This window comes from Brienomyrus brachyistius, chromosome 16, assembly GCF_023856365.1.
Source record: "Brienomyrus brachyistius isolate T26 chromosome 16, BBRACH_0.4, whole genome shotgun sequence".
NCBI classification, from domain to species: domain Eukaryota; kingdom Metazoa; phylum Chordata; class Actinopteri; order Osteoglossiformes; family Mormyridae; genus Brienomyrus; species Brienomyrus brachyistius.
Window position 1 is genome coordinate 20189530 of NC_064548.1, and position 27609 is coordinate 20217138.

Below are 27609 nucleotides of genomic sequence, written 5' to 3' on the forward strand. Positions count from 1 at the left end.
CCTAGGCTGCATGAAAATCGCAAAGTAGGGTATTTCATTTTAAGGAAATGTCCTTGTCCAATAAACGGGTCAGCAAGGGGGCAAAGAAAGATTTATTAGCAGCGGGTGTTATAAATCCATAATTGGTGTTGGCTTATATACCCTTAAATTCTAGTTCTTTGACTCTATTTTTTACACAAATCATTATTTGATTCATAATTCAGATGCCAAACAGCCAGTATGTGCACAATTTTAAGTCAAAATCATAGCATTCGCACAGACAGAATAGCAGACGGTCCTTGAGGGGCTCACTGCAGATGGCGCGTGAGCCCATCTGCACTAACGTAGGAGGAGTGGTGGTATCTGCCGCGCGACGCGAAGTCAGCGTTGTCCTCGGTCAGCTGCTGGGTCTCCATGCCAACCATCGAGAAAGAGGGAGTCAATACGATGCGGTCCTCGGGGGTGCACTCTCCCCTGAAAACAGCGCATATACGTATGGTTAGGACCAAGGTAGAAATGACCCGTCCATTCATACACCTTAGACTTTGGGCTGTGCCTCAGCTACATGCTGTCAGTTTTTATTATTATTATAAATACACACTATGGATCACGCAGCAGAATGCTGGACAGCTACTGGTTGGATGATCACATTTTACAACAGCAGAATTTCCTCCCAAAACTCAACACTGAACCATCCATACATGCCTACAGTTCAATGTGTCACTAAGTCCAGATCTTTGTCGGTGTATAAAAAATGTTTTTTTAATAAAAAAAAAAAAAACTCAGTTGCAGTTTTATGCTGGTTACATCAGTTACAGCTTTCCCTCACACTGGCGTGCTTAGAGAAGCGTATCGCTCGATATTACAGATGGAGGGGAGAATTCACGGCTTCAGACTGCTGCAGACACACCTGCCGACGTTCTTCAGAGTCGCCCGAATCCATTTGACCAAGCTGAACCGTGCAGACGTTCCTGTAAGCAAAACCAGAAGCAATCAGCCTGCACAGGCAAAAAACAACAAGCACCCTAATGCAGTGATTCTCAGCTAGTTTAGCCTCAGGACCAACATTCCTCTTTGGTCACGAAGTCCCAGCCCACAAAATGAATGAGAGAGGTAATTGGCCAACCCAGGGGGTGCTGGCAGTAGAATTTGTCGACCAAGGCTTGGGTGCTGGTGGTATTTTTTATTTATTTATTTTTTTTTAACCACACTCTCCGTGACCCACTGCAAAGGATCCCGCGACCCACTTTTGACCCAGTTGAGAAACTGCACTGTAAAGCATATGACTATGAGCACTATGGCTGACCAGCAGACTGCAGCTAATGAAGTAAACCACTTGCAGCTGTACAGCTTATAGTGAGATGCTAAAATATCACCAGTCAAAAATCCCAATCCATCAGCTTGCTCCCAAACACTTGTCCTGAACCTGAACTGCAGACTGCAGTGACACAGCATTCTATCACCCTGTTAAGGGAAGTTCAGCTTCGCACAAACACTGACTAAGATTTCACGCAGATCGAGCAAATCCCAAGGGAACAAACTCAGCCAAAACACAAATCTACAAGTAACATACAGCGTGCTTACATCGACCTAAAACTGGAAGATGTGTTGCTGTACGTAGCATTAATGACAAAACAAGCGATTACAGATATCAAGTATGAATTGAAGGCTGCATTTCCCCTTAATCATCAGCATAACAAAAAACCCTGATCATATCTTTGCCATTGTTGTGATTCTAGTCAAGGGCTGAATTCCGACAGCATCACGAAAGTTCTGGTTCATGCCAGAAGAACGAGGGAGTAGACCCACCATTTCTAATATGTTACATTGGAGTGAAAATCTCACATTGCATTTTAATTTGGAGAACAATGTTTGGTTTGTGTTTACCTAACGGGAGACCAGGGCTTGATTTTCCAATATAAAAGAAGAGGAGAAGAGCAACGAGTATATTCATCAGGGCGTAGACCCACTGTATGACAAACATGATCAGGACAGAGCAGCACGCCTGGAAAGAGAAGAGCTTTGTTTGTTACTGTAGCTTCCACAATGAAATATCACCAAAACGGAGAATGGATATTTACATGAAAAAAAAAGGTTCAACTTACACCAGCTAATGCAATCCAGCGGTTAAAAAATCTTGAGTAAAATGACTTTGGCATTCGTTGAATTCCTGGTCCAAGACACGTTTGTTTAGAAGCTGAATCTGTTAGACATTATGTAGAAGGTATTATATCTCTATGCAGGTATACCATAGAATCATTTAAAAAAACCATCAAACCAGAAATAATTAAATATTTTCATTATATATATATATATATTCTAATATCAAAGAATTAATCTCAAAATGGTTGAAATCTATGAAGCAAGAGTTAAATCTGAAAAACTAGCTTTGGCGGATACCTGTGCTGTCCAGAAGTGCTTTTGGATTACAGCTGATATCTGTGGTTCCCCAAGGACAAGTTTCGGCCTGTCTATCATCATGGGGTTCCTCGACTCCCAACTGGGATTCTTGTGTGCCAGTTGCTTCCTTCTGTAAGCTCTCTTCAAGCTTATCTGGCTCTCCTAACTCCTGGCTATATTCCATCCCTGAGGATCCAAGTTCTCCCATATCTGAGGGCACGTTCCTCCCCAATTCTAACCCAAAACTTTCCATCAGGGCTTGTCTACCAGGGGTGCTAGGCCTTCCACCTGTGGTGCACATTTTCTCCACTTCTGATTTCTGGGGTTGTAATATCTGGTCCATGTCTTTTGTGAACTCCAACAACGTCCCATTGCTCTGGTTTGGTAGGGCAGTTCCATATCCAGAGGGGCTGGCACCCAGGAGGGCTCTTCTGGGACCATGAGTGGACAGCTGCTTGGGAAGATACTTAATTTCCTTAGCCTGGAGGTCAAAGCTCATGGCAACACAGAAGTAGGAGTAGTCAATGATGCTGTACGTCAGCATGAAGTTGATAGTGACAATAGGGGCCAAAATGTTCACTTGGCCAACGAAGATGAAAGCCATGGTGAGTAGACTGGTTAGACAAATGGCCGCCACTGGAGTCTTGTTGGGTCCTTTCTGTTAAGACAGAGGCATACTTAAGGGTAGGTGAACTGCTATCTCTAAATTCCCCATTGTGGGTGAGCATCTTACGATGAAATGACATCCTATCCTGGGTGACTCTTGCACTGTGCTTCCTCGGACAGGCTATGGGCTCATCATGACCAAGCGATCGATAAACGATCAGGAAAGAGGGATGAATGTAATATACCAGATCATCGGAGTCTTCCATGACAGATATACTACCAGGTATGATTTAAGTCAGATATCCTCTCTGCGATAATCGCTTCCGTCATGAGGCTTCAACTAAGAAACAAGCCTTTTGTTGTTTTTCAACAGGATGCTTGACTCGATGCTGGGAAGCTCTACGGACATCCCACATCAGCTCCTCCCAACCTGATTCTGACCGAACAGACCTTCCTGCTTTTGTTCAAGGCCTCGGATCAGCCGGAGACGTCTCTGTCCAGTACCCTTGTGTGTAAGGGGGCAGGCAGCAGGGATATGTACAGACTGAAGGGCCCCATTGTCACTGGCTGCACTGGACCATCCTGCCAGTTATGTCACCATTAGAATGGCACACTGTCCCCTTCACGATTTCACTGCTTTCACTTAAGCACACGAATTATATGATCTGCAGTATAAAATAGAAATGTTTGCACTCTTTCAGTAGTGTAGAGTATTAGTGTCGCAGGCTGGCAGATAAAGGGATGGATGCATGTATGCCCAGGAAAGTGCAGCTTTCACAGGACACATTACACTGTCCTGATTGGCAACAGACCCTCACAGTGAGCACATACACTAAACTAGTACCTAAGGTGATAAACTCAAGACTGCTTGTGGGAGTTTTACTTACACAAAAGTGTTCTGAGGGCAGAATGAAAAATAATTGGTTCAGAGAGATAACCAATCAGATTATGAAGGAGGTGGGCCAAAGAAATTTGATTGGTTGGTCCCACCTCCTCAAGTTGCTTGGACCCACCTCCTCTGAAATCTTAAATAAAACTCCCATGAGAGAAAAGACCAGACTGATTTTTACAAGCATGCTTCTCTGCAGATCAGCAGAAGACCAAATCTGCCCACCCCTTTTCCTAGGAAGCTGAGGGAGGGGATGACTCTCTCTTGGGCGATGCACTGAAGAATCCTGGGAGCCCCGTACAGGCCACCCATGCAGGAAGCCAGCGAGGAGATGTAAAGGCCCAGGAGAAAAAGGAAGCCAACCAAGGAGACCTGGCAAAGATGAAGGAAGGAGAACATTGCATTTAGACAAGCCTGCAGTCCCTCTACCCATAACCCTCCAGCTGAAATAGACACACATTACAGGACAAGTACTGCTATATAGGTCCACCCTTACGGCCAAGACCTCCACACAAAAGCTGTATAGAGTCTGTTTTCTTTGCCCAAGGACCCACATAATAGGGATTTCACTGCACATCACAACAGTAATTCACTTTAAAAAGTCAGAACTGGCTGCATCATTTTTGTAGAAAAAAGAAATTGTGTCGAGACAGATTAACAAGCACCTGGAAGCCAGTTCGCCAATTGGCAGGTTTCGAATCTGACTGGTCAGATGCACCCAAATCCAAGTTAAATGAATGGGGTTATATACACATCATGATGGTTGCTTCTTCCTACTGAATACTGCTCTAGGGCTGGCTTTGAGAGTGCAACCAGATTACTGGCAGTTTCAATGGAACAAGCTCAAGTAACCGGCGAAACCCCTTTAGACCATTACAGTCTTTGAGTAACTCGTCTGATTGACCATGCAGATAGTACCAGATCTAGGCTTCACTTAATTTTTGTAGGTCAAGGTTTTGCAAACAAGCTCACTGGGGGGGGGGGGGGGGGGGAGGGAAACACTGATTTTACCTTCTCGGCGATTAAGAAATCATATCGCAGAGCATCTCTGGTACAAATTGCTCCCAGAAGAAACACAAAGACGAGGTAAAAGAACCACCTGCAGGGCACCATGAAAAGAAGATGGGAGAAACATGAAATGGCCGTGCTGCATTCGTGACAGGGCGGAAGAAGTGAAGGCATCTCTTCAACTTAATTTGTTCACGAAATGCAGGAATACAGGTGGCCCTCAGCATACAATGGGGTTATGTTTCGATGAACCAATCACAAGTGGAAAATATGTCAAGTCAAATATGAATGATAAGTAGATGAATTACCGTCACTGAGTAAATAATTACTGTGACTAAATACAAGTAATTGAATTAAATGAGTGAGTAGAAGTTTTTGGTTAAACAGGAAAAAAAAAGATGACGTTGTCAAACACTGTATAAGATTTACGCTCGCGATCGCTGCAGAGACTGGAAGCTCGCCTGGATGGATGCTGAAAATTCCCGGCAGTATCGTATCGTACGTATCGTAAGTATCGTACGGCATATTGCTAGCCAGGGAATAGATTGAACTTCAAAGTTTGATGACTACTGAATGTGCATCACTAATCGCACCATTGTAAATTTGAAATATCGTGAACTGAACCACTGTAAAGTGAGGACCATCTGTACTTCATTTCTCTGAAGGTCATGGTTATTATGGTTAAGCATCCAAAAGCCTTGATCCAGTCAGTTAGACCCACGAGGTGCAGACTGCTGCCAGCGTTCCCAGTGGGATGTTCTGCTCAGGTCTCTGGAGGTCCGAGCTCATATTGAAACCGGCCATCACACCTATAGCACACAGAGAGGTAAGAAGGAGACCACGAGATTGCATGAGACCTCGATGTAAAGTTTCTTTAGGAACTTGTTTGACATTACCACAAAATCAGCACGATATGTGCAAACACCGGTAACCTGGAGTGAGTTACCTCACCTCAGGCCACTGTGGAGTCCCTCTGAAACCACGGTGTTGGTTTCAAAATCGATCTGAAATGCTGAGAGGAGGAGTGCTCACCGGTGGCAGCAGGAAAGAAGACACCAAAGACTGTGAAGAAAGTCTCCCCGGGCGTGTAGTCGGGCAGCGCGTTCCCCTGGAGCAAAGCCTCTGAGTATCCGACAAAGCCATGATCTGGGAATGCAGGAGGACACGCTGACCCAAAGCAAAAGCTAGTCTGACATTCCAGGAAAAAACTAAATATATCATACTACCCATTCATATTTATAACCAAGACAATCATTCAGAAACTATTATTAACAACCAGTGCTGAGGAAGTTACTCACCAAAGTAATCCAGACAAAGGTGTAAAGTTCAGGTCCAACTAACCAGTTGAGTACTCTGTGACTGACTCATACTCAATATGTTGACTGGAACAAAACCTTGGTCTAGTTTTGTGCTTTCTGGACCTGAACTTTCCACCTCTGTCTTTAATTGATTTCTTTTGCAACTTCCTCAACACTGTTAATCACAAACCTTAACTTGACAAAAAAAGAACAGAACAATTATTTAAGAGGCATATTTCTGTCAGCTTCAAAGATGGTAAAGAAAATTAAAGTATTTTTCTGTGACATATAAATTACGGCCAGCAAATATTTTTTCAGTGAATGAAAGATCTGCCGTCATGATTCAGCAGACACCGTTAAAACAAAGTGGCAGAGCTTACCCTACCTTTTCTGAGAAATGTCCAAACGGTGCTCTGGGAGAAGAGGCACACCACCCAGCCACCCAGCAGGCATTTAATGCCTGACGTTAGGTTTCTGCAGCTCTCGAATATGAGATTTAAAATAACATCATAAACGCCAGACCACAGCTCTACAAGCATTAATACAGAGAAAGGACATGAACACACCCTTGGCCCTTCTCAGTGAAAGCCAGGCCTGAATTATTTTCATATGTTTTAACATTTCCTGGAGACCTCCCTCATCTCTTTCGTTTCAGCCGACCAGTGGAGTACAAAGTGTCACAGTCAGAGAGCACTCAACTGTTTGGTTGCAACAAAATCTCGGTCTGGAGTTTTACTTTCTGGACCTGAAATGCCCACTTCTGCCCTCTGTGCTGCACGCCTGGTGCATTCTGGGGCCACATGGTCAACCAACACTATGCGCAGCATCTGCTTCTGGTCAGTTTCGATTTAAGGTCCCTATGCAAACACTAGCGTCATGACCTCTCTGTCCAAGGCATGTACACATGCAAGACTACTTCAGTGGGATGGACTGAGCGAGATCAACTGGGAACAGGTGCTTGTACAAAAAAGAGAATATAACTTTTTCCACATTGAAAGGATTAAATTTTGCAGTGTAGATTTGACTGGATAGAGGTAAAGACGTGCTTTGAAAAATGAACCTCAGCATTTTCCATTTGGTTTTTCCCCAGTGACACATCCAGACAAATTAGTTACTGTGGATATTGCAAGAAAGGTACTTCAGAGAATAGAGAGGAGAAGATTCCCATAAGACACACATCAGTTCCAGGAAGGCTTCACGCATTGTAAGTGGGTAAAAAATGGGACAGCTTGTCCATGCATCTTCTGAAACCAGGATCACAGGGGGACCGGACCCTGTCCCAAAGGCTACCGGCGCAAGGCAGGGAACAACCCAGGATGGGGCGCCAACCCATTGCAAGGCACACACCATTAACACACACAGAATCTGGCAACCCCAATTAGCCTCGACATGTTTTTGGACTGCAGGAGGAAACTGGAGTGGCCAGAGAAAACCCCACAACGACATGGGGGTATCATTCAAACTCCACAAAGATGGAACCCTGGCAGAGTCTCGAACCCAGGTCCCAGAAGTATGAGGCAACAATGCTAACCACTGCACCACCAAGGATGGCATATATTTAAGAAAGAAAGAAAAAAAAACCTAAAAATAAATCATAATAATCAGACAGATAAAGCAACACCACCACCACCAGGCGCCCCTCAGCATTGTAAACATGGTACATACAAGCAGGCACCGATGGCCAGAGAGGGCCGGCCCATTCCAGAACCCACATGTGATGGGGGGGTGCAACCAGTAAGAGACCAAACAGCTCCCGCTGGGGAGCATTTGGAGGCTCACGTCTGAAGGTTTCAGGGAGTATGCTCACAAAGCGTCTCTCCTGGCTTATCTTGCGATGGGAGAGAATGCATTCCTCCAGATTAACAGCATGTTTATCCAAAAGGAAGTCACCACCCATCTGAAGCCCAGCCTGCTGCTCTGTTCCAAGGCGCTGTTGTCATAGCCCCCCCCCCAGCTTCCCAAAAACCTCCCCCACCAACAGCTTCCTGACTGCATGCTGCTGGGCGAGGCCCTGGGTTCTCTCTCCGCCTTCAGCACAGTCACCAGGAATGAGCTCATATGAAAAACTTCACGTGAGCCACAAACAGAACCCATGCAGCCAGCCTGCGGCTCAAGCACCTTCCACCGCTGATACTCAACCGATACTCCGCTGATACTCCACCGATACTCCACTGACAGACCGAGATCAGCTAGTGAACCTCTCACCGTTCAGCCCTTCTGCAACACTGTGGTATCTTCCAATAGCTTCCTTCACAAACTGTCCCTTACTGTTTTGCTTTCTCCTTTATACGATTAACTATTTCGACCATTTTGTGGTATTAAGGACAGCGTTTCACTATGACGAGCAGACTAGTGGTTGTGTGACATCGAATACAAGGTACTTTCCCGTAATTTGATGTGGAAAGGTTCAGACCGTGTGAGAGAGGATGTGATGTTCGCATTGGAAAAATGTGGCCAGTGTGCTGTTTGATAACCTAACTTTCAGTGTTAGGCATTTCAGGTCCAGAAGCTACAAATTCAGACCAAGATTTTGTTTCTACCAAGCAGCTGAGTACTCTGTGACTGTGACCCTTTATGCTTACCTGGTTGGTAGAAATGAAATCTTGGTCTGGAGTTGGACTGGTCACATTTTTCCAATGCAAACATCACATCCATGACTGCAATTAGACTTATTTAACCAAAGTATAATGTCAAACAGGCCTCTTACTGCCTTTCTCTTTGGATGTAGCCTATCAAACTATCTGCACGGCGAACAAATCGTCAAGGCCCATGTGCAAGCAATCAAAGAATGGGCTATTTGTAGGACAACTGAGCAGCATTTTGGAGCTTTTTGAGTTTCACACTTAGCTTGATGAGGCAGCTGACATCCAGGGCCCAGACCGCAAGCCGTTCTGATTGGACATCCAGTCAGGGTGAGGCGATTTATGACAACAGTGGGGCGGCAAACAGCCACATTTTAAAAGGCCTTTGAAATGCACTTTGAAAACTGAGTGTCACAGGAAGGAAAGTAGCAGCGCTGCTGAGGAGGTGGTGAGACTAGCCGAGGCGGGGGTGGGTGGGGGGGCATTCCCGAAGAACTGCACTTTCCACAGTTCCAGAAAATGTAGCCCAAGTATGAGGACTTCTACACATATTACTGTAACACTGAAGTGACAATTCGCTGCAGCAGCAGCCAGAACAGCACAGAACAAAGGAAAATGAGAATCAACCCACTTAGACCAAAAGTCCACCACATAAGAACAGAAATACCACATTCGCAATCTCCCAAGTAGCAGCATATAGATTATTACCGGTGCCTGCAAGCTCTGTGCTACAGTTCAAAGTATTTTGAGTTATAAATCACCTATAAAGTAGTAACAGTGAGAACTGGCCATTTACCCTCAGATGTATATTCTTTCTGATAAAATTGCTTGAATCAGCTGTACTAAGTGTTTTGGAAGACAGGCAGAATCGAACCAGAACAGGCTTTTCAGGAGAAATGAGCTAAAAGATCATAATAATGGCGACGACCGGAGATGGGATTAAGATCCCACCCGCTTTCCCAGGATTCAGCTCAGCTTCTTTGCTGTTAGAGAAAGACACCAGTGCAGTGTGGTGACTGAGCAGGACATGCGGCAGCTCAAGGAGGTGAGGTGCCGGCTTTAGGTCCATAGAATAACCGTGTTATCAGGCCGAGAAGCCATCTGCATTGTGACTCCTGCTCCCGGTGTAGTCTAATTACCAATCCGCGTGCGACAGGCCAGGGCTAGATGCCGAGACTGGTTGGCAGCGCTCCAAGAGTGATGTCACCCCCATCTCGGCAACGCATCACTGGAAAAGTCTTGGAAGTCTGAATTTTTTATTTTTTTTAATTCTCAGCTTGGATCTGCAAGGCCATAATGGAAAAGAGAAAAAGATTGATAGTTGCTGCAGTTTTAGATCAAAAATAATACATCACATTTAAAATAGAATTCAGTACCTAACGATCCTGTGATACTTTGAAACCCTCACCCCCCCCCCGCCCAACCTTTCTTTTAGAGGAAACGATGCTTACAGAATTCTTTGCTTTGACTCCCGGCAGGAAGTTGATCATCAGGAAACACAGGAAGTAGTGGGATCGACTTCCCACTGATCAGCAGGCAGAGAATGACAGCCCTGCCCTACAAACAGACCTTCAAGCCTCCACACTTCACCCCACTGACATCTTCGTTTCTACACTACTAATGCAAACATAGTTTCACTTATCTGGGTGTTATGAAAACAGTACCAGCATTTCTCAGAATTCTATCACCATAAAATGTGTTTGTGTGTGTATATATATATATATATATATATATATATATATATATATATATATATATATATATATATATATATATATATATATATATATAATATATATATATATATATATATATAATATATATATATATATATATAAGGTCATAAACCCTTAAAACACATATTTCAAAAAACATTAATGTACAGCGTGTTACAACTTAAAGCAATCCCAGCTTTCCGGTCACAAAACACGACAAGGCTCTAAGAACTCTATAAAAGAGCTTCCCTGCGATGACAGTAATAGAAATGGGTGGGAGTCACAAAACGCCTATTCTGTCAGCTTACAAACCCAAAATAAACAAAGGATGCAAACACCTCTTTGCTGTGTAAACATGTTCCCCTTTACTTTAAAATCAGTATTGGATGTCATGAGAGCATAGAGGTCCTACAGTGACCTCTGCTGGCTACAAGGCCAGACACACACACACACACACACACACACACACACACACACGGTCTTCGACCTTATAACTTGGTCCTGCTTACTATACTCTGGTCACCTCTTAATCTCAGTTCAGTTACTATCAAGTTCACAGACAGCTGAAGAGGAACCAAAGCTCCTAGTTACCATCAGTCTCACTCCTGCTCCGTAAGATAATTCAGAAAAATGCCAAAATGTTGTGCCAAGGGCCTGCGGTAAATGTACATGAGGTCTGATGAAAGAGGACAACACTGAATGACTACAGTCACGACTAGACTCCTTAAGAACTGGGGCATCATAGCCTCCATAGCTCATTACAGCAGACCCACTAAGAAATTGGGGTCTTTGATAAGCTGGGAGGAAATCAGGCCCTGAGTAGTCCCTGAACGAATCACACCAAGCTTTGTAAGGGACGGCCCTAAAGGTGACATCATTCCAGCTTTGCCTCATACACTCTTACTACCATTAATGGTTAATAAAGGGAAAAACACATATTCATTAAACACAACAAATAATGCTTATTTACTAAATTAATACACAAGAGAAATGAGATTCTTGCAAATGCAACCAAGACATCTAGGCCAAAAACAAAGGGTATAGGGTGCAGATAAGGACCCAGAAGGGTTACTATTTATAGGTATAGGAACCAAGTGCAAGGCAAATGGATCATGCAAAGTGAGGGACGCTCCAGGGCAAATGGATCAGGCAAAGTGAGGGACGCCCCAGGGCAAATGGATCAGGCAAAGTGAGGGACGCCCCAGGGCAAATGGATCAGGCAAAGTGAGGGACGCCCCAGGGCAAATGGATCAGGCAAAGTGAGGGACGCCCCAGGGCAAATGGATCAGGCAAAGTGAGGGACGCCCCAGGGCAAATGGATCAGGCAAAGTGAGGGACGCCCCAGGGCAAATGGATCAGGCAAAGTGAGGGACGCCCCAGGGCAAATGGATCAGGCAAAGTGAGGGACGCCCCAGGGCAAATGGATCAGGCAAAGTGAGGGACGCCCCACGGCAAATGGATCAGGCAAAAAGAGGGACACCCTATGGTCCTCCTTTACAGTTTTCCCCAGTATTCACTGCCTTCGGTCCAGACCCGTTTCCTGCTGACATGTGGCCGGCACTGCGCACCTGGGTCGAGATGAGAGAAGGATCCAATGACAAAGTCCAGGGTGGACACAGCCAGGATGGCCAGCAGCAGCAGCTGGAGCCGGACAATCCACTTGACACCGGCCAGGTTGATTCCCAGCAGGCCGAGCAGCACCACCACAGACATCCCGCGGACCACCCACGTGCTGGTGAGGCCCAGGATCTGGGCAATGGACTCAGAGAACCCTGTGATGTACATAGCCCCTGCCACACACTGCGAGATGGGAACCACACACATAAAGAAGGTAATTATATATATAAAAAAGAATCAAGTCATACATTCATCATTAACAGGAAACAAAGAAGTTATCTGTTTACCACCTGTTTTGTAAAGTCTTTAGTACCACTTTATAATGAGGCTCCCTTTTGCCCCTTGTAAATGTAGTAATGCATTGATAAAAAGAAAACTGTGTTATAATTTGTTTAAAATTGTCTATTAATAATTTACAAAGTTTTACAACCTAATTAATAACCAGATTATAAGCCATTCATAAACCCTTTATATGGGTATCCTTATTGTAAAGTGGCACCAAATTTTTGAATAAACACACATGGTTTAGGGTAGAGGTTGCCAACTTTTTGGATTGGGGAGGGGGATTTAACAAAATCCCTGGGTTCCCTGACCTGGATAAATACTGAGGATGGCACCCCCTACTTTTGGTATATACAATGATTAATCTGGTTTCATATTCATTATTACCTGGCCAAAGATGTAGAGGAGCCCCACCGAGCCCCCTATTCGGCCCCCCAGGACAGTGGAGATCATGGAGTACACCCCTCCTTCCCCCACGCTGCACCTCTCGCACACCCCGATGCCCGACATGACTGTCACCAGGGCCACCAGTACCACCAGCGACACCAGCAGCATGCCCAGACACACTCCTGTGTTTCCCTGACAACACCAAAAGAATGCATTTTAAAAGCGCAAATGTGTGTTTGGTAACTTCTGGTTTGTACGGTTTATAAACTAAAATAGACAGACAAACTCAGGCAGCCTGTTAAACGGAGGCGTGATTGCTGCCTAGTGTGTGCACTGTCCACCAGCAGATGCAAAAGCATGCATGCTCCACATCCCCTTAGCAGTAGCTAACGGCATAACATGGCCCGAAGTCTGGAAGGCAGAAATCAGGCTGCACAAGGGATGTGTCATGATGACTGAGCCCTAGACACCTGTCTAACCCCAACTGGGACAATGCTACCCTGCTATTAATGACGTCAAAGAAGATTACAAGGATACACAATGGTTTGAAGTCCAGGTGAAGTTCTTAAAGATTAGGAACCACAAAAAAATGAGCAGAAACCAGCACAGAACCTTGTCCAGAACCATGAAAACCCAGGTCAGTCTACACATTTATGCTTCTTCTAACAGAATGTCTATCTCTGACAAATTCCATCATCATTGCTACTCCCAACCACCAGACGAAATAAAGACACAAAATGGAAGGAGCTATCAGGATCAGGACAGACTACAGTACTGTGCTGATGGGACAGCGCGGGACCCTGCTCAGAAGGTACACTGCTATGACACTTGCCACCAGCCAACCGGTGCGGAGAAACAGCACCACGCCGAAAATGTTGATCATGCAGGTGGTGAAGACCCCATCCCAGGTTCCGAAAAGCACGGGCTCCCAGACAAAGAGCTTCACTTTCCACCAGGGCTGGGTTTGGCTCTGAGATCCCTGGGAAGGCATAAAACATGCCCTCTTTACTGGAGAGGAACCTGCAAAGCACCATACTGCCCCTGTTTCAATTCAAGGTGTCTCCAGCACACTAGACAGGCTTGGTTCTCAGAACCATACAAAGCAACACTAACAACGACACACAGAAAGACTAGATCTCACAGAAAATAGCAGGAAGCAGTGAAGATGCTGCATGACCTTTGGTCACATGGGAAACCTGACCTGAGCGTCCTCATGGAAGAGGTCCTGGACATGTCCACTGTCCCGGCCAGTGAGTGGAGGCCTCAGTGGGACCGGCCCATCCTCCATGCTCGATCTGCTACAGGGTGGTGGCTCCATGACCACACAAGTGCAGTCACAGTTTTCCTGAAATCAAACCCCTGAAAGAAAACAACAGTGCTTCTCTCCAGTCATTGTTCATACACTGTAGCAGTGACTTCCTTATTATTTCAAATTTGCTTTTCCGCAGTAGAGATGCTTATTGGAATTTTTATTCCGACAACACCAAGCAAGGTCAGCATTAGTAAAAAAAAAAAAAAAATATATATATATATATATATATATATATATATATATATATATATACACACACACACACACACGTTCATTATTATAAGATGAGAATGAACATCAAAGGGTTATTTCTGAACTGAAACTAAATGTGACGATCGTACAGTTAGACTACCTTTGAATGCCGAAGCACGAAAAAACACTTCCAAAATAAATATATTTGGTCCCAGGCTGTCATGTTTTACAACCGAAGTAAGCTGCTGAAATATCTACGAGGTCAAAAATCTTGCAGCTCTTTACAATATTGGTATTTCAGTACAAAACATTACGAACACCATTTATTAAAAGCTTTATTCATCATCCCCATTTATTTAACTCCCAAAATCGCCCTAAAAAACTGAAGCACATTTTAAGAATTTAATTAAACCATGTAGGCCTATTTAAAAGCTCCGTTTACAGCCGGTGAAGTTTGTCGTCAGTAGAGTCTCCCGTCGACGCTCAGGTGCCCCGGAAAAAATAGCGAAATTTAAACTTCCCCCATGGGGATTATAAAGGGAACACAATATTCCGAACTAATCAGTATTAGGAAGCGAAATCATGAGTATTTCCTCCACAAAAGATTTTTTTAATACAGTCTACCATTACAAATCCCGTCCTTCATACCTATTCAAGGAACGTGTGTCAATTATATATCCAGAGATGAGGCGCCTCGGGGAGCAGGTGCATCTTGGTGTTTAAATCCTATAACATACTGCAATATGCGTGTTATGTAAATAATAATACATAAAACCTTTATTTATAAAAGCAATAAGAAGTAACATCCGGGAAAGACTTTCAACTAAAAAGACTAACAATCGAATGACCTAAAACTTATCCGACACGTACCTTGTTCGTTCAAAATGCACCATAACGGTAAGACATCTGTGTCCTTCTCATTTATCACAAATAAGTTATGGGACACCGTGCATTTCTGCTTAATGTAAAACTGTAGTTCCAGACCTGAAGTTTTTACAAGGCGTCTGAAAGCCTCTGCTACGTGTTACATTAAGTACGTCAGTATGTAAATATTTGCTCCGAGCAGCCGTCAAACTGGACGGGTTTATATTGGCGCATTTCCAAAGTAGAAGCCGTACTCTTGTTTACGGGAAGTAAGCTCAGTTTAGTGCGCTACTGCGATTACCATAATATCGAAATGTTGGCGATGTGCATCTTTAAAAACTAAGACTGACAATGAGGCGCCAGCGCTCATCTTAAGTTTAATGTCATTTACGCGATCATTCATTCGCACGCCTAGCGAGGATTCCCCGCGGCAGCCTGTTAGTGCGCATGCGCTTTGGCGTGTGAGGGCGTCACCAGGACCCACCTATAAACCAGGATCCGCCAGGTGCGTACAGAACTACAGCGCAAGCCTGTAGCTTTTTGTCACGCGTATCCGCTTTACAGGAAGTAATCTCTATATCTTAATGAATCTCTCACAATTTAAAAGCAACTTGTTCGTGTGAATTGGTACTATACTGAGAGCTAGTATCACTGTATTTTGTAAGGTTAGTATCCCGCATCGGAGGGGTTATTAACTACGTATAGAAATGCGTATTGAGATAAGCATTCTAGTTAAACCCTACACCGATTTAATTTGTCCTTGTATAATTTTACATTTTCGCTCTTTCATTCAATCTGAGGTCCATCTGGCTACCTTCCAGTCTCTTAGGCTCCTCAGGCTTGTGACCTCCTTTCTTGGTTGTTGAAGACTCAGGCTGGTCTTTTAATTAGTAATTCATTTGTGTCTATCTATAAGGTTTAAGTTAGGGGTGTCCAATCTTATCCATATAGGGCCCCTGTGTATGCGGGTTTTCGCTGCAACTCCCTAATTAGAATACTAATTAGAGGACTGATTGGCTGAAGAGTCCTCACACCTGGGTTTGAACAGCTGACCTAAAGGTTACCCCAAAAACCTGCATACAAACTGGCCCTTTGCGGATAAGATTTTACACCCCTGGTTTAAGTGATATGGAGACGCCAGCCATAGAGGACAGTTGTCTCAGTTTCTGTGCACGTACCGGATTATCATGCTTCTTGTCATCTATCTGACACAAAACATCTCTGCAGTGAAAATACCCCGCAGTTTTCATATTGATAGTATTTTATTGAAGTACATCTAATTTGGCTACAGCTTCAAACTTAAATGGACACCTGCAGTCATCCTGTTCATATTAAAAGACATCACCAACAAAATGTATAGAGCTGTGATTCCCACATTAGGTGTGCCTCAAAGATGCAGAGAACACAAAAAAAAGCAGGAAAAAAAAGATTCGTCTTAAATCTACTCAGATTTCTCCATAGCCCTTAGAAATGCATTTTCTTTCTTAAAGAATTTAAATAACACTCAGATGTTAAGATTGCTTAAAACTCTCATAAAAACGATTTCTGTACCATTAGCTCTAACTTTAGTCATACATGAAACTCACATGTAGAAATTAGCAAATTATAAATCACAGGTATTTAAGGAGAAGTGAACACACACAATCAAAACAATATGCAGTCTGATTTTCACAAAGCTTTACACAGCATCTTTCCATATCTGTTTCTACTGAAATGCATCAAATACAGAAAATTGTTACATGAAAATATATGTACTGAAACTGATTATGGAGTACATGCATCGCTTGCCCAAAGCAATTTGATCAACAACGCTAAATGCACCATCTCCAACTGTATATGCAAATGTGTCCTCATTCAAAACATTATTTTCTCTCAGATTTTGTCATTGTTCAATTACTGGTGTCCTGAATACACATCATTTGATGATGACATACTAAAATCATGTAGTACGCCGCATATAGAATACTTTGGGAACCTTTACCAAGGAAAAAAAAACCCTCAAATAGTCCCCAAAATATTGCAAACGTTTTATTGTGATTTTTGGCCTATAGAGAAAAAAAAAAATCAGTGAAATTTAATTTGAAGTGTCTTCTTGCAAAGCATCTACTGAACTTATCAAACATTCCTGCCCAGAAACTGAAAATATGCTGAAAATGCCAAGCTGTATGTCTGCTTTACAGAAACGAAAGTTACACAATTCAAAATATACCTTATTTACAACTGGCACAGCTTTACACCAAAATACTCATCAGTCTATAAAATAAGAGGAATGTATTGGAAGGATAAGGAAGAACAGGTGAAACGAGACAAGTGCTCATCCTTGATTGTCTGGAGAGATTTACGCCTTAACTAAAAATACAGATTTACATAAGTAAAACTACAAACAGACGCATCAGAGCTTATTCCAGTAGTTGTTCAAATGCTGACATAAGACTTTTGGAATTTAAACTGCCACAGTCTTTGACAAATTAATAATAAAAAGCCGCGGAAGACAGCAGCATTTATAATTCAGAGCAAAACAGGACAGGATAAATGTGCATTTAAGCAACAAATGACAAAGTAGTTCAAATACCCAATAACTGCATTTTCATAATAATAATTTTACTGGGACTGATATTGGGGTTACAGTTTCTCTAAATTTGCAATATATATACTCTTTATATTCTTTATATAACTGAAACAATACCAAAAAGCAATAAAAATCATTAAATTATACACATAATATGTATAACCTATACAGACACTGGATCAGGAAAAATCATTTTAGGATTAAATCAAAAAAAAATTATAGCCAAAATGTGGCATTTGTTTTTGCCACAATTTAATTTAAATGATGCTTTAATCTCAGCTTTAAGCAAAGAAAATTTCACTCCATTTTAATCATATTCCAACATACTGAACAACTCACAAAGTGCTTTTCCGATTATCAATCTGCCACGTGAAACACTCATAAGCTGAATTCTAATTACGACAGAAACTACAATAGAGACATTTGCCTGATGCTACTTGCCAAATTAATCTGAAAGTGTGTCGGAGCTTTTGGGTTCATCTTCCCTCACTCTGTAGAGTCTCCTTCACAACACGCAAGAGATGCATGACTATATATATTATGTATGTAGGCAAAGGCACCAATGGGAGATTAATACAACAAAATATATTTTTAAAAGAATTAATATAAATACTTGAATGCACTTTCATCTGGCAAGTCAAATACCAATGTTTAAACTTATTTATGCAGGTTCTTATCCAGTCGATATTTCATTTTACTGTCACTATATAGGTATTATCATCCTATGTACACTATCTGAAAAAGGAAATGGATTTAAGTACAATAAGTAGGATTGAGAGATACTGGAGGGAACCTGTTATTTTATAGGTATGCTGGAGATTTTGACTTCCTACTACACTCGTATATCTCACTATATCACACCACAAGATTTACAAGATTCCAGTCCCTTTTTCCAAACTACCAAACTCAAAAAGGCGTTTGGCATCGCTTCTAAAATATGATCGCTTATAGTAAATATTCACAAACGCTCCCATCCTCAAACACCAAACTTTTAGAATCCGAGTGCTCAGTTCAATGTGCAAATACAGCAAAATCATTTTCAGGTTATGATTTGGATTTCAGTTCCTAATTACTCCATTCTGTTACTTGCAAAGGGGTTCTCTCGATAAAAACCGAATCAATGCAACCCCTTCAATTGGCAAATGATTAAAAATAAACAGTAAATGTAGGTTTAAAAACCTAATCTGCAAAAACAAAAATTAAGTTTCTTTAAAATGAACTGATAACAAATCCATAACCTTGACAAAAGGCAACCTGTTTAATGACAGAAAGTGAGCATTGTAGATGCCGCTCCCATTGCAAGTAAAATAATTGCATTCATCCCTGCGTTGCCTTCTTTACAGGAGTGAAGCACTGTGTGTGAACCTATCTTAACTCATTATTGTACAATGAGGTCCTTTCATTAGACTCAAGATGAATATTAAGCGCTCTCAAAAACAAAAACATGAAAACTTAAGTGTGGATTAAAGTGGTAAGAAAAAGACCTATTCCCCAATATTTAAAAATAAATGAAAAATTGATGGTGGTAAGATTTTCACAGGACAGAGTGTCTCAATATGCCCTCATATCGCCCCCGATCATGAGGTAAGACCATATTGTATTCTATAGCCAACTCTGACCTGTTTGCAACACCGCTTTACGACCTAATGTAATTATTATACATCACATTCTCTAGGAAAATGTTATTTTCTTTGAATTTCATAAGGTGCTGAACTATAAAAGTCTAAACATTATCAGTTTATCATTTTAAAGACTGTAACATGGAAGTATATATAGGTTTTGTATTGTACTCACACACATATAGTTGTATGTATATTCTGTGTGTGTTTCTGCACACACTAATGTACAAATCCATCTCCATAAACTGCAATGGATTCATCATAAGGAGAACAGCCTTTACAGTGCAGTACAGATTGGCAGAATACAAAGGATATAAAGTGCCTTTCAAAAGAGGGGAACGTTGTTTCTCTTCAGCCAAACGTTTGACTGCTCGTGTCATCAGGAGATGAAGTCAGCGCAGTCCTAGTTTCGGTTACGCTAACCAGAGGAAATTCCGGGAAGTCCGTACTCCCATGTCCACGCACATTCACTTGACCGTTGGCAGAGCTGAACTGGGCAGAGACTGTAGCTCGCGAGCTTGGGAATTGCGATCTGAAGTTCTGCTCATAGGTGCCCATTGGGAACGCGTCTGCCTTTTTCGAGGTCACTTGCTCAAGAAAGTCCTCCGTTGGGGAGACAGTGGAAGGGTTGGTTTCGTCTCCTGAAAATGAAAAAGAGTGTTGGGAATCTCCAACCAGAAGGCCAAAATGAGATTTCTCCGAGGATCTCAGGGGAGAGTTCATCCCTAAGCGAAACCGGCTGGTGGAGCTGAATTTATCAAGAGTGGAAAACAAAGGTTGACTTGACAGACTCTGACCTTCAGTCACAAAAGGGAGACTTGGATTGTTCAAATATGTGTCATTCTGGCTGGTTCTTTCCAGTGCTTGCTGGAGAAACTTTGAGTACTCCTGGAGCATGCTGGCCTTCTCCACAGGGGGTGCCTGGGGGGTCGTGCTTATAGCTTCTGCCTGACTCCCCTGAGATACATCCGAGGAGTTGATAGATATGCTGGAGGTCACTTCTGTGTCTGCTGTGCTGAATGATATTTCCTGCTGGCCATTGGTCTTATTTGAGTAGTGATCCAGAAGTGTTTGAAGGACCTCATCTGGGAGGACATTCTTATCGTTGCTAGGCTTCATTTCCACATTCAAGGTCTGGGTGTCCAGAATAGTGGCGGGAACGTTGCTATCCATGACACTGGCAACAGCTGCCTGGGTGACCGATGGCTGTGACGCGATGCTCCCAACGTTTAATGCATAATCTCGGCTATTGTTGGCCGTGGCCGCTTGTAAGTACCTTTTCTTTTTCAAGAACTGCATGGCATCGTCATAGTTGGTACTGCTTGCAGCAGGCTTGCTCGGCTCCCCTGGAAGCGTGTCGACAGGGTCGAGGTCCGTGTTACACTCAGTGTCCAGAAGTCCTTGTTTGTCCACAAGCTCAAAGGTGTATCTGGTGACTTTGCCGTCCTCAAAAGACGACAAGGGAGAAAGATCCTGCGGCTGCATCTCTGGCTGCTTCTGGTTCCTTTTGCCGGTGACTTTCTTCAAAACAAGTTTTGGGGGGTTAATCTCTTCTGAGGACTCCCCTGACTGCCGGCTATCTAGCGGCTGGTGGGGGAGCTCCACAGAATACTCTGCCACCATGTACTCATCCTTCACCTTGGAAGTCATGGCGTACAGCGGCAGGCATTCGGCCCTGCCTTGCCTGGATTCATTCTTGTCCTCGGCTGCTGGCGTCTGAACTCGGGGTTTCTCGCTGGACTTCTGCCGCTTCCTTTTTGGCAGGGAACTCTCCTTCGAAGGGAAGGTGAAGCCCAGGTCTTCCTGATTACCTGCCAGGCCATCCTTGGCAGCCTTGCTGGCCTTTCTCTCTCTGTTCTCATGACACATTCGCTTGTGCTTCAGAACCCGGTCAGTCCTGGAGAAGAACTATATAGAAACATGGTCTAATGCATATGTGGCTTCTCATAGTATCAGATGCCACTTGTCCTCAACACTGATATTCATTTAATATTTACATAGGATACAAGAAACTAGTTTTCAGCACTAATGAGTAGATGGGTGAATGAGCCTTGTTGCTACAGATGCTTCATAGTAATATTAGGAACTCAAATGCACAAAACCAGCTGATTATTGCATGACGAATTAGAAGCAGCTACATTAATAGCATTGCATGTTTGGATGCAGCCAAGGTAAATGCTTTACCGAGGGTGAGAGAGAAATCCTCCCTAACATTACCAGCCCTATTCTTTCACTCTAGTCATATCTGGAGTTATGAAGAAATGGTGTTAACAATAATGGCATCATAAGATACGAGTTCTCCTGTCTTCCCGCAGGACTAAGGGTATTGCTCCTTACCTGGTGGCAGTAGTTGCACTGATAGGGCTTCTCCCCACTGTGGGTTCTCTTGTGCCTTTCCATGTGGTACTTCTGGATGAATCTCATCCCACACTCATCACAGCGAAAGGGCTTCTCACCTGCAAAAGTAAATGTCTCAGGTGAACCAGAAATTCTGCCTTCATCGTTTACTTTGGGTGTAGAACGTTCTGTCACCTCTTATGAATAATGTCATTTGGCCATCTCCAGAAAGAAAACACCATGGACCGCTAGCCCAGCAGCCAACACTAGCTTACTTTAAGACAATTTCTGCATGGCCTCAGAAGGCTAACCCAATTTCTCCACTCCACCTTCTCCCAGAGTTGCTACAACAACCTGATACATCAGAAATTCCCCCATTGTCCGAAATCACCCCCTCTGGTGGTGGCATAATGGTGTCCTCTGTACACTAGTGATGGCCAAATAAAGCTTGTTGAACCATGTGCTGTATTTCTTAACCCCACTAGATGGTGTCCTTGGTTTGCTTTGGTGCATGCTTTGAGTCCTTTTTTGAACAGAGAGCGCCATCTAGTGGGGTCAGAAAATACAGCAAATGGTTCATGGAGCCTCCTTTGGCCATCACTACTGTACACGATGGACCAGGAATTTGAACACAAAATGAAAGTATGTCTTACTAAACACTCCATGCAACTGCATTACGATTTCACTACTTTGCCAGCTTTGCTCTAAAATGCCAGTAAATTCATAAGCCATAACTGACAACACATATAAACAAAACGATTAGCCACAATTACTGCATTTTTAAAAGCACACAAAACATGCATGAAATGCATTCTCATTTATTCCGTTTATACAAAGAAACACTGAAGACTAATTTCAACAGCAGAACTACCCAAAAATATACATCTTTATGAAGACGAGGCGTGATAAGAGACCGTACTGACAGAAAAATGTTCTCAGTGAAACAGTTACAACTCCCGTGGCCATCCAATAGGTATGCACCTGTATGGATCTTCTCATGTCTCTGCAGCAGGTACTTCTGGATGAAACGCATGTCACACTGGCTGCACTGAAATGGCTTCTCGCCTAAAGTGCAGAGAGAGATGGAGGTGGCGTCACAGACTCTGCCGAAAACCTACTGAAGCAGCACAGCAGACAGTACGAGAAACACAAAGCCCAAACAACTACGTGGAGGTGCAAAAACAATATTACACTAAAAACAATTTTTAAAAAATTACTCACACCTCCCTCTTTGCTATTTATATTGTCAGTTCGCGGACACCGTTATATTCATTATGCTGCTCTATGCTGCTACACCATTCCCGTTGATTACATAACTGGTCATAATTATATACAGTATTGAGTACAGCTGCCCTTTCTCTTGCATTGTCCAGTGTTTTTTTTTTTTGTGCTTTTTAAACTATTTGGAAACCCTCCCCTTGTCACTTGCTGTCTGGGGTTATGTTGTTTTGTGCCACTTGTATGTGGATGGAATGACAATAGAAACCCACTCGACTGCAGTTACAACACATTTGAGTGGATCTGGTGAATATGTGCCTGTTAGCAGTAAGGAATTCCTAGCGAAAAAAAGAAAAATCAGCCTCCACACCAGCTCTGAGGTGCAGGTGCGTCACACTGCCTCCTGCTGGAGCCCACCTCCAGGCTCAGCCTCACCCGTATGGATGAAGAAATGACGCTGTAAATGGTAGTTGGTCCTGAAGGCAGCGTTGCAGTGTTCGCACACGTGAGACTTGGGGCTCTGAAGACCCAGTGAGCCATCCTCGTTAATGGTAAGGATCTAGCAGGTGACACACATGCAAGCAAGACAAACAATGCCATGTGTATTAGACTGATTGCTGCAAAAATTACACAACTAATTTATATTTACATCTGATCCACAGAGATAAATGATCTGAGTACCGTCTTCGGGAAAGCACTGGTGGGACTGTAGCTAAGAGGGTAAGCTGCTTCCTATCACTCAGAGCAGAAACATCTTCTCAGCTCATGAAGGCAAAACAGCACCTTCTCAACCAGAGGGACGTGAAAAAGGCCGAGCTGTCCTCCAGGTCACCACCGACCCACCGGTTTGTCATCTCCCACGCATCTGGCGTGCCACTCGTGCTTTCTGACTCTCGCGCAAGAAATCTTACGGCAAATCTATATTATTCCATCATAAACCTAAAATCAGCTACTGGGGCAGTTTTCAAACACTAGAGACTATTTAACAAGGTAATAAAACTGCAACATACATGTAAAGGAATGCGCAGACTTGTCTCGAATTGAAAATGACACACCAGCCAGCTGACCATGTATGACAGAGAGTGGTCACCCCAGTATCACTGTCTTTCCAGTCGCTGACTCACCCTACGACCTTTTGCTTAAAATACTGTTGCATACTGTAAACACATTAAACCAGACCATGCGTTGCCCATCGCAGTACTCTGTCCGACGTTCTGCCCCGTCTTATACAGGAAATCTTTATGCACTAACACTTTGCTAAATGTAGCACTATGACCCCACAAAAAAAAGTCTTTTGTGTCAGTGTGAAATAGCAAAACTAGACTGAATCTGCCAGCAAACACTCAACACTGTGGCACAGTAGAGGCACAAGGCCTTCTAGATTACCTTAGTGGGAGATCTGTGTTTCCTTTTCTTCTTCTTAGGAGCATCGCCGAGGTCTCTCATCTGCCTCTTCTCTTTCTTTGGGTGTGCAGCTGCATCGGGCACGTTCACTTCCTGTTTGATGTTCACCTGTGGCACAGCAGGACATGGTGAGCCGGAAGGCAAACGGCAGAGTCCACAGCTCAAGATGCTATACTTGTATCCAAGTAAACGTGAGCCCTCAATTCACTTTTAAAATGACAAGAAAATGACTTCTACAGCAAGTAAATGTCTACGAAAGGAAAACTAGCTGACTGGACAAAGCAGCTTTGTTTGTCTATATCCTTTTTATAGTTGCTAGGAGCAGCAGTGCTATACATCTACACAGTGATATGACGATTCACGCTGCTCTTGACTCACAGGCAGGTGGAGGGTGTACGGAAGCCTGTGGGAAAGCCGTTGGGAAAGTTCTGGATCCTCCTCTGCATCATTTTTCACCGTCTCCTCATGCACCATCAACTCATCATGTGGGATAAGGTCATGGGTGGGAAGTGGAGCACCCCCCAGCTCATCCTCCTCATCGTCTTCCTCAGGCAGTAAGGTGTGGTGAGTCAAGGCCCGCTCACCTAGTGGCACCTCCACCATCGCCCCCCCGGGTCTTCCCTCTCGAACCGCTTGCCTCCCATTGACCCCCGGTGACCCCAGGACTCTGGAGGGTGGGTGCAGGTTCACTGCCCCACTGCCCTTCAGCAGCACCCCCTGCAGCTTCTCGAGATTCATGCTCAGTGCTGGGACACAAGAACGTCAGGACCTTGGGAAGAAATCAAATATTAATAAGTTTGACACCTGTCGCACACCACAGACACCCATATTGGGCACAGTAGATTCCCACTAAGAGTCCTGAAGCCTGTAGGACCTCAAAAACTACACTTTCCACCTTTCCGTACTGACAACTACCACTCGGATGAACCTACTCAGCCCTGACACTTGCACAGCGCCCCCCACATCAAGCCAGTTTACGACTTAAATGTACAAAACTTAGTCGAATGCGTCTGGCTCATGCAGCTGAAATTCTGTCATTCCTGCAAGCATCCCCATCCATGCCACATGAAACCCTGCACCCGTAGCACGCGGAGTAGGATTCCTAAACAGTCCTGCACTGAAAACCAAAGGAGCTGCGTGTAATTACTACACTCCTTTACTTAGATAAATAACCAACGAAACTGATCATTATGACTTCAGATTACATTTTGTTAACGCACCTACACTCGACTAATTTAATTTAGCATGTTTTTTAATGCTTGTGCTCCTGAAGACCCCGGCTGGGATCGAGGAGCACAAAAGCCGCTGACGGTCCCGGCGCAGCCTGCTGGGTACCGGGGCTTTTTGGAAGCACAAATCGGCATATACAGCGTTACTTGTTTTGGCCAAATGTGTAGTAACTTGGAAAATGAAGCGCCGTCTTCGGAATAACCGGCCAAACTGGGAGCCCCGTGTATTCCGCGAAGATATAGCGAGCAGGCCGGCCACTGGTACCCGAGAGGCCGCATCCTTCGGCAGGGCCCGATTCTCATTAAACTTCCGATCCGCTACCTACGAATAGCCGAGTGCTGGCTCGCTGTTTAAAACAATCGGTTCCGCGGTGAGATCGACTCCGGGCGGCCGGCCGTGGGCATCCAAGCGCTCGCTATTTCCACGGTGACATAACGCCCCCCTAGTAGCAATCGGACTCGCTGATACGGAAGAGGCCCGGCCGAGGAGATGCGACGCAGAGCGGGTCGAAGTGCGGTCGGGGACACGGACTGTCTTTGCGCGGGCGGAGGCCTCGCTGTGTCGCTACATACCCGCTGTGCTGCGTTAGTGGCGCCGGCTGGCAGACATGATCCGAGGGGTGAACGTTTGTGCGCCGAACAGCCCCACTGACAGAGGCAGCCTTCCAGCTCCGGAGCCCCCTGTGCGGTGCATTGTGGGACGGTAGCGCTCCGGGGGCGGCGTGCGCCAGGCGCGTCGCCCTGCCCCTCTGCCCCCGGCGCGGCGCGGTCGTTCGCGGCGCTCTGTGCCCAGCCTGACGCCTGTTTGGTTAACCCTGCTCTGTCCGGTGTCAAATGCGGCTAGAGTCACTGCCAGATCCGGTTGTCCGTCGCCTTTGGCGCCTGCTGTTGTTTACATCGGGGGCGGCGCGTCTGCAAGGCTGAGATCGTGCGGGGAAGACGGACGACTAAACTATAGTTTCCATAGTGCGCGTCCATCGCCAAGAAAATACCAAAACTTTGCCGTTTAGAATGAAAACATTCTCGATCGCACCCAAAACTGACCAAAGTACTTCGAACATAACATGCACTTAGTTAACAGACAACCCCTGTGTTTAATTAATAGTTAATAATATATACACGATTAACCCGGTGGTTAAAGCCAACTATACCGCTCTCTGACTCATGAAGAAATTTTAAAGCCAGCGTGGGAAAAGTTTAAATCAAATGGAGAACTGTTGGAAAGTTTATCAAATGGAATTACACACGTTTTCATCACAGGGTTCGTTGCATGATGTAATACTCAGAAAAGAGATTCACGGTGTCAATGAGTAGAAAAGACGAGTGAAAAAAAATGCTATTTTCCGAAGTAAACACTGTTGTTGCAGTTGCACTGCACTCCGAAAGTCAGACGAGGGAGCTGTTTCCTAGTCACATCGCTTTACCGTATTTGGACTTTTTGCTCTGCAGGAAAAAAAAGAAATATCCATATGATCATAACCTCCTGAAAGTGATTAATTAAGGCTCATCTCTGAGGGCACGTCAGGCTGAATCTGGCCAGTACTTGGATGGGAATCTGCTGCTGTAATATAAGGGTGATAAATGAACCTGAAGAAAATGCATCCGAAGCCATAAGCTGCTGTTGAACTGCTGCGGTGACAATATATTTAAAGTATTTCAAGATAAGCTGTGGTAACCCTGTGAGCTGTTCGTTATGGCAGCTGAACTTGCTTTTAGTGTCTTAACGTGAAAAGTTCATTTGGACCGGACTGCAGAGCAGAGGTGGGTAGTTCATGTCCAAAGAGTAAAAGATCAGCCCAAGAATTCTTCTCAACCAACCAGTAGAATACTCTGTGACTGACTCAACTGGTTGATTGAAATGCAATCGTGGTCTGGTCTTTTGCTCTCTGGACCTGAATTACTCACCTCTGCTGATGAACCTTTCCTTGTTCTCCAGATTTCCTGGACAAGCTCACAATAGCTATAGCATCTCATAACCCTGCTCTAAGATACGACCATTAAAAACAGGTGATGAATCAAATAATGTTTGTGATTGTGCTGCTGATGTAGGTAAGATTTGGAAAAGACACAGGAGCACTTGTAATCAGTTTATTTGCCATCAG

General features: G+C 44.0%; 2 protein-coding genes across 6 annotated transcripts; both read right to left on the minus strand.

The window, feature by feature from the left end:
- Nucleotides 1-74: 74 nt before the first annotated feature.
- Nucleotides 75-16252, minus strand: slc12a8 (solute carrier family 12 member 8). Of its 5 annotated transcripts, none has more exons than XM_048978240.1 (15): nt 15138-15919; nt 14916-15003; nt 13965-14122; nt 13596-13742; nt 12764-12955; nt 12046-12277; nt 5915-6028; nt 5604-5691; nt 4886-4973; nt 4100-4246; nt 2380-3037; nt 2085-2149; nt 1867-1984; nt 890-950; nt 75-453 (listed from the first exon to the last, which is right to left on the minus strand). In XM_048978240.1, exons 3-15 carry the CDS (start codon nt 14079-14081, stop codon nt 288-290), a joined length of 2193 nt encoding a protein of 730 aa, XP_048834197.1. In that variant the 5' UTR covers nt 14082-14122; nt 14916-15003; nt 15138-15919; the 3' UTR covers nt 75-287. The 5 variants fall into 5 exon arrangements, with proteins under 5 accessions (XP_048834197.1, XP_048834194.1, XP_048834196.1 ...); XM_048978237.1 differs by having other exon boundaries at nt 2085-2182; nt 15138-15915; XM_048978239.1 differs by lacking the exons at nt 14916-15003; nt 15138-15919 and adding an exon at nt 15946-16252 and having other exon boundaries at nt 2085-2182.
- A 122-nt stretch (nt 16253-16374) lies between these two features.
- Nucleotides 16375-26538, minus strand: znf148 (zinc finger protein 148). Its single transcript, XM_048978236.1, has 7 exons — nt 26081-26538; nt 24657-25047; nt 24261-24386; nt 23310-23433; nt 22638-22721; nt 21657-21775; nt 16375-21227 (listed from the first exon to the last, which is right to left on the minus strand). Exons 2-7 carry the CDS (start codon nt 25014-25016, stop codon nt 19671-19673), a joined length of 2370 nt encoding a protein of 789 aa, XP_048834193.1. The 5' UTR covers nt 25017-25047; nt 26081-26538; the 3' UTR covers nt 16375-19670.
- Nucleotides 26539-27609: the final 1071 nt, after the last annotated feature.

Coding starts and splice junctions, on each gene's coding strand:
- slc12a8 (XM_048978239.1), bottom strand. CDS start 14,081: ATGGAGCCACCACCCTGTAGCAGATCGAGCATGGAGGATGGGCCGGTC. Junction 1,985..2,084: donor GCTGGATTGCATTAGCTGGT/GTAAGTTGAACC, acceptor TTCTCTTTCCAG/GCGTGCTGCTCTGTCCTGAT. Junction 951..1,866: donor AAGCCCTGGTCTCCCGTTAG/GTAAACACAAAC, acceptor TTTTGCTTACAG/GAACGTCTGCACGGTTCAGC.
- znf148 (XM_048978236.1), bottom strand. CDS start 25,016: ATGAATCTCGAGAAGCTGCAGGGGGTGCTGCTGAAGGGCAGTGGGGCA. Junction 24,387..24,656: donor CGTACACCCTCCACCTGCCT/GTGAGTCAAGAG, acceptor GCTGTGCCACAG/GTGAACATCAAACAGGAAGT. Junction 21,776..22,637: donor ACATGAGAAGATCCATACAG/GTGCATACCTAT, acceptor TTACTTTTGCAG/GTGAGAAGCCCTTTCGCTGT.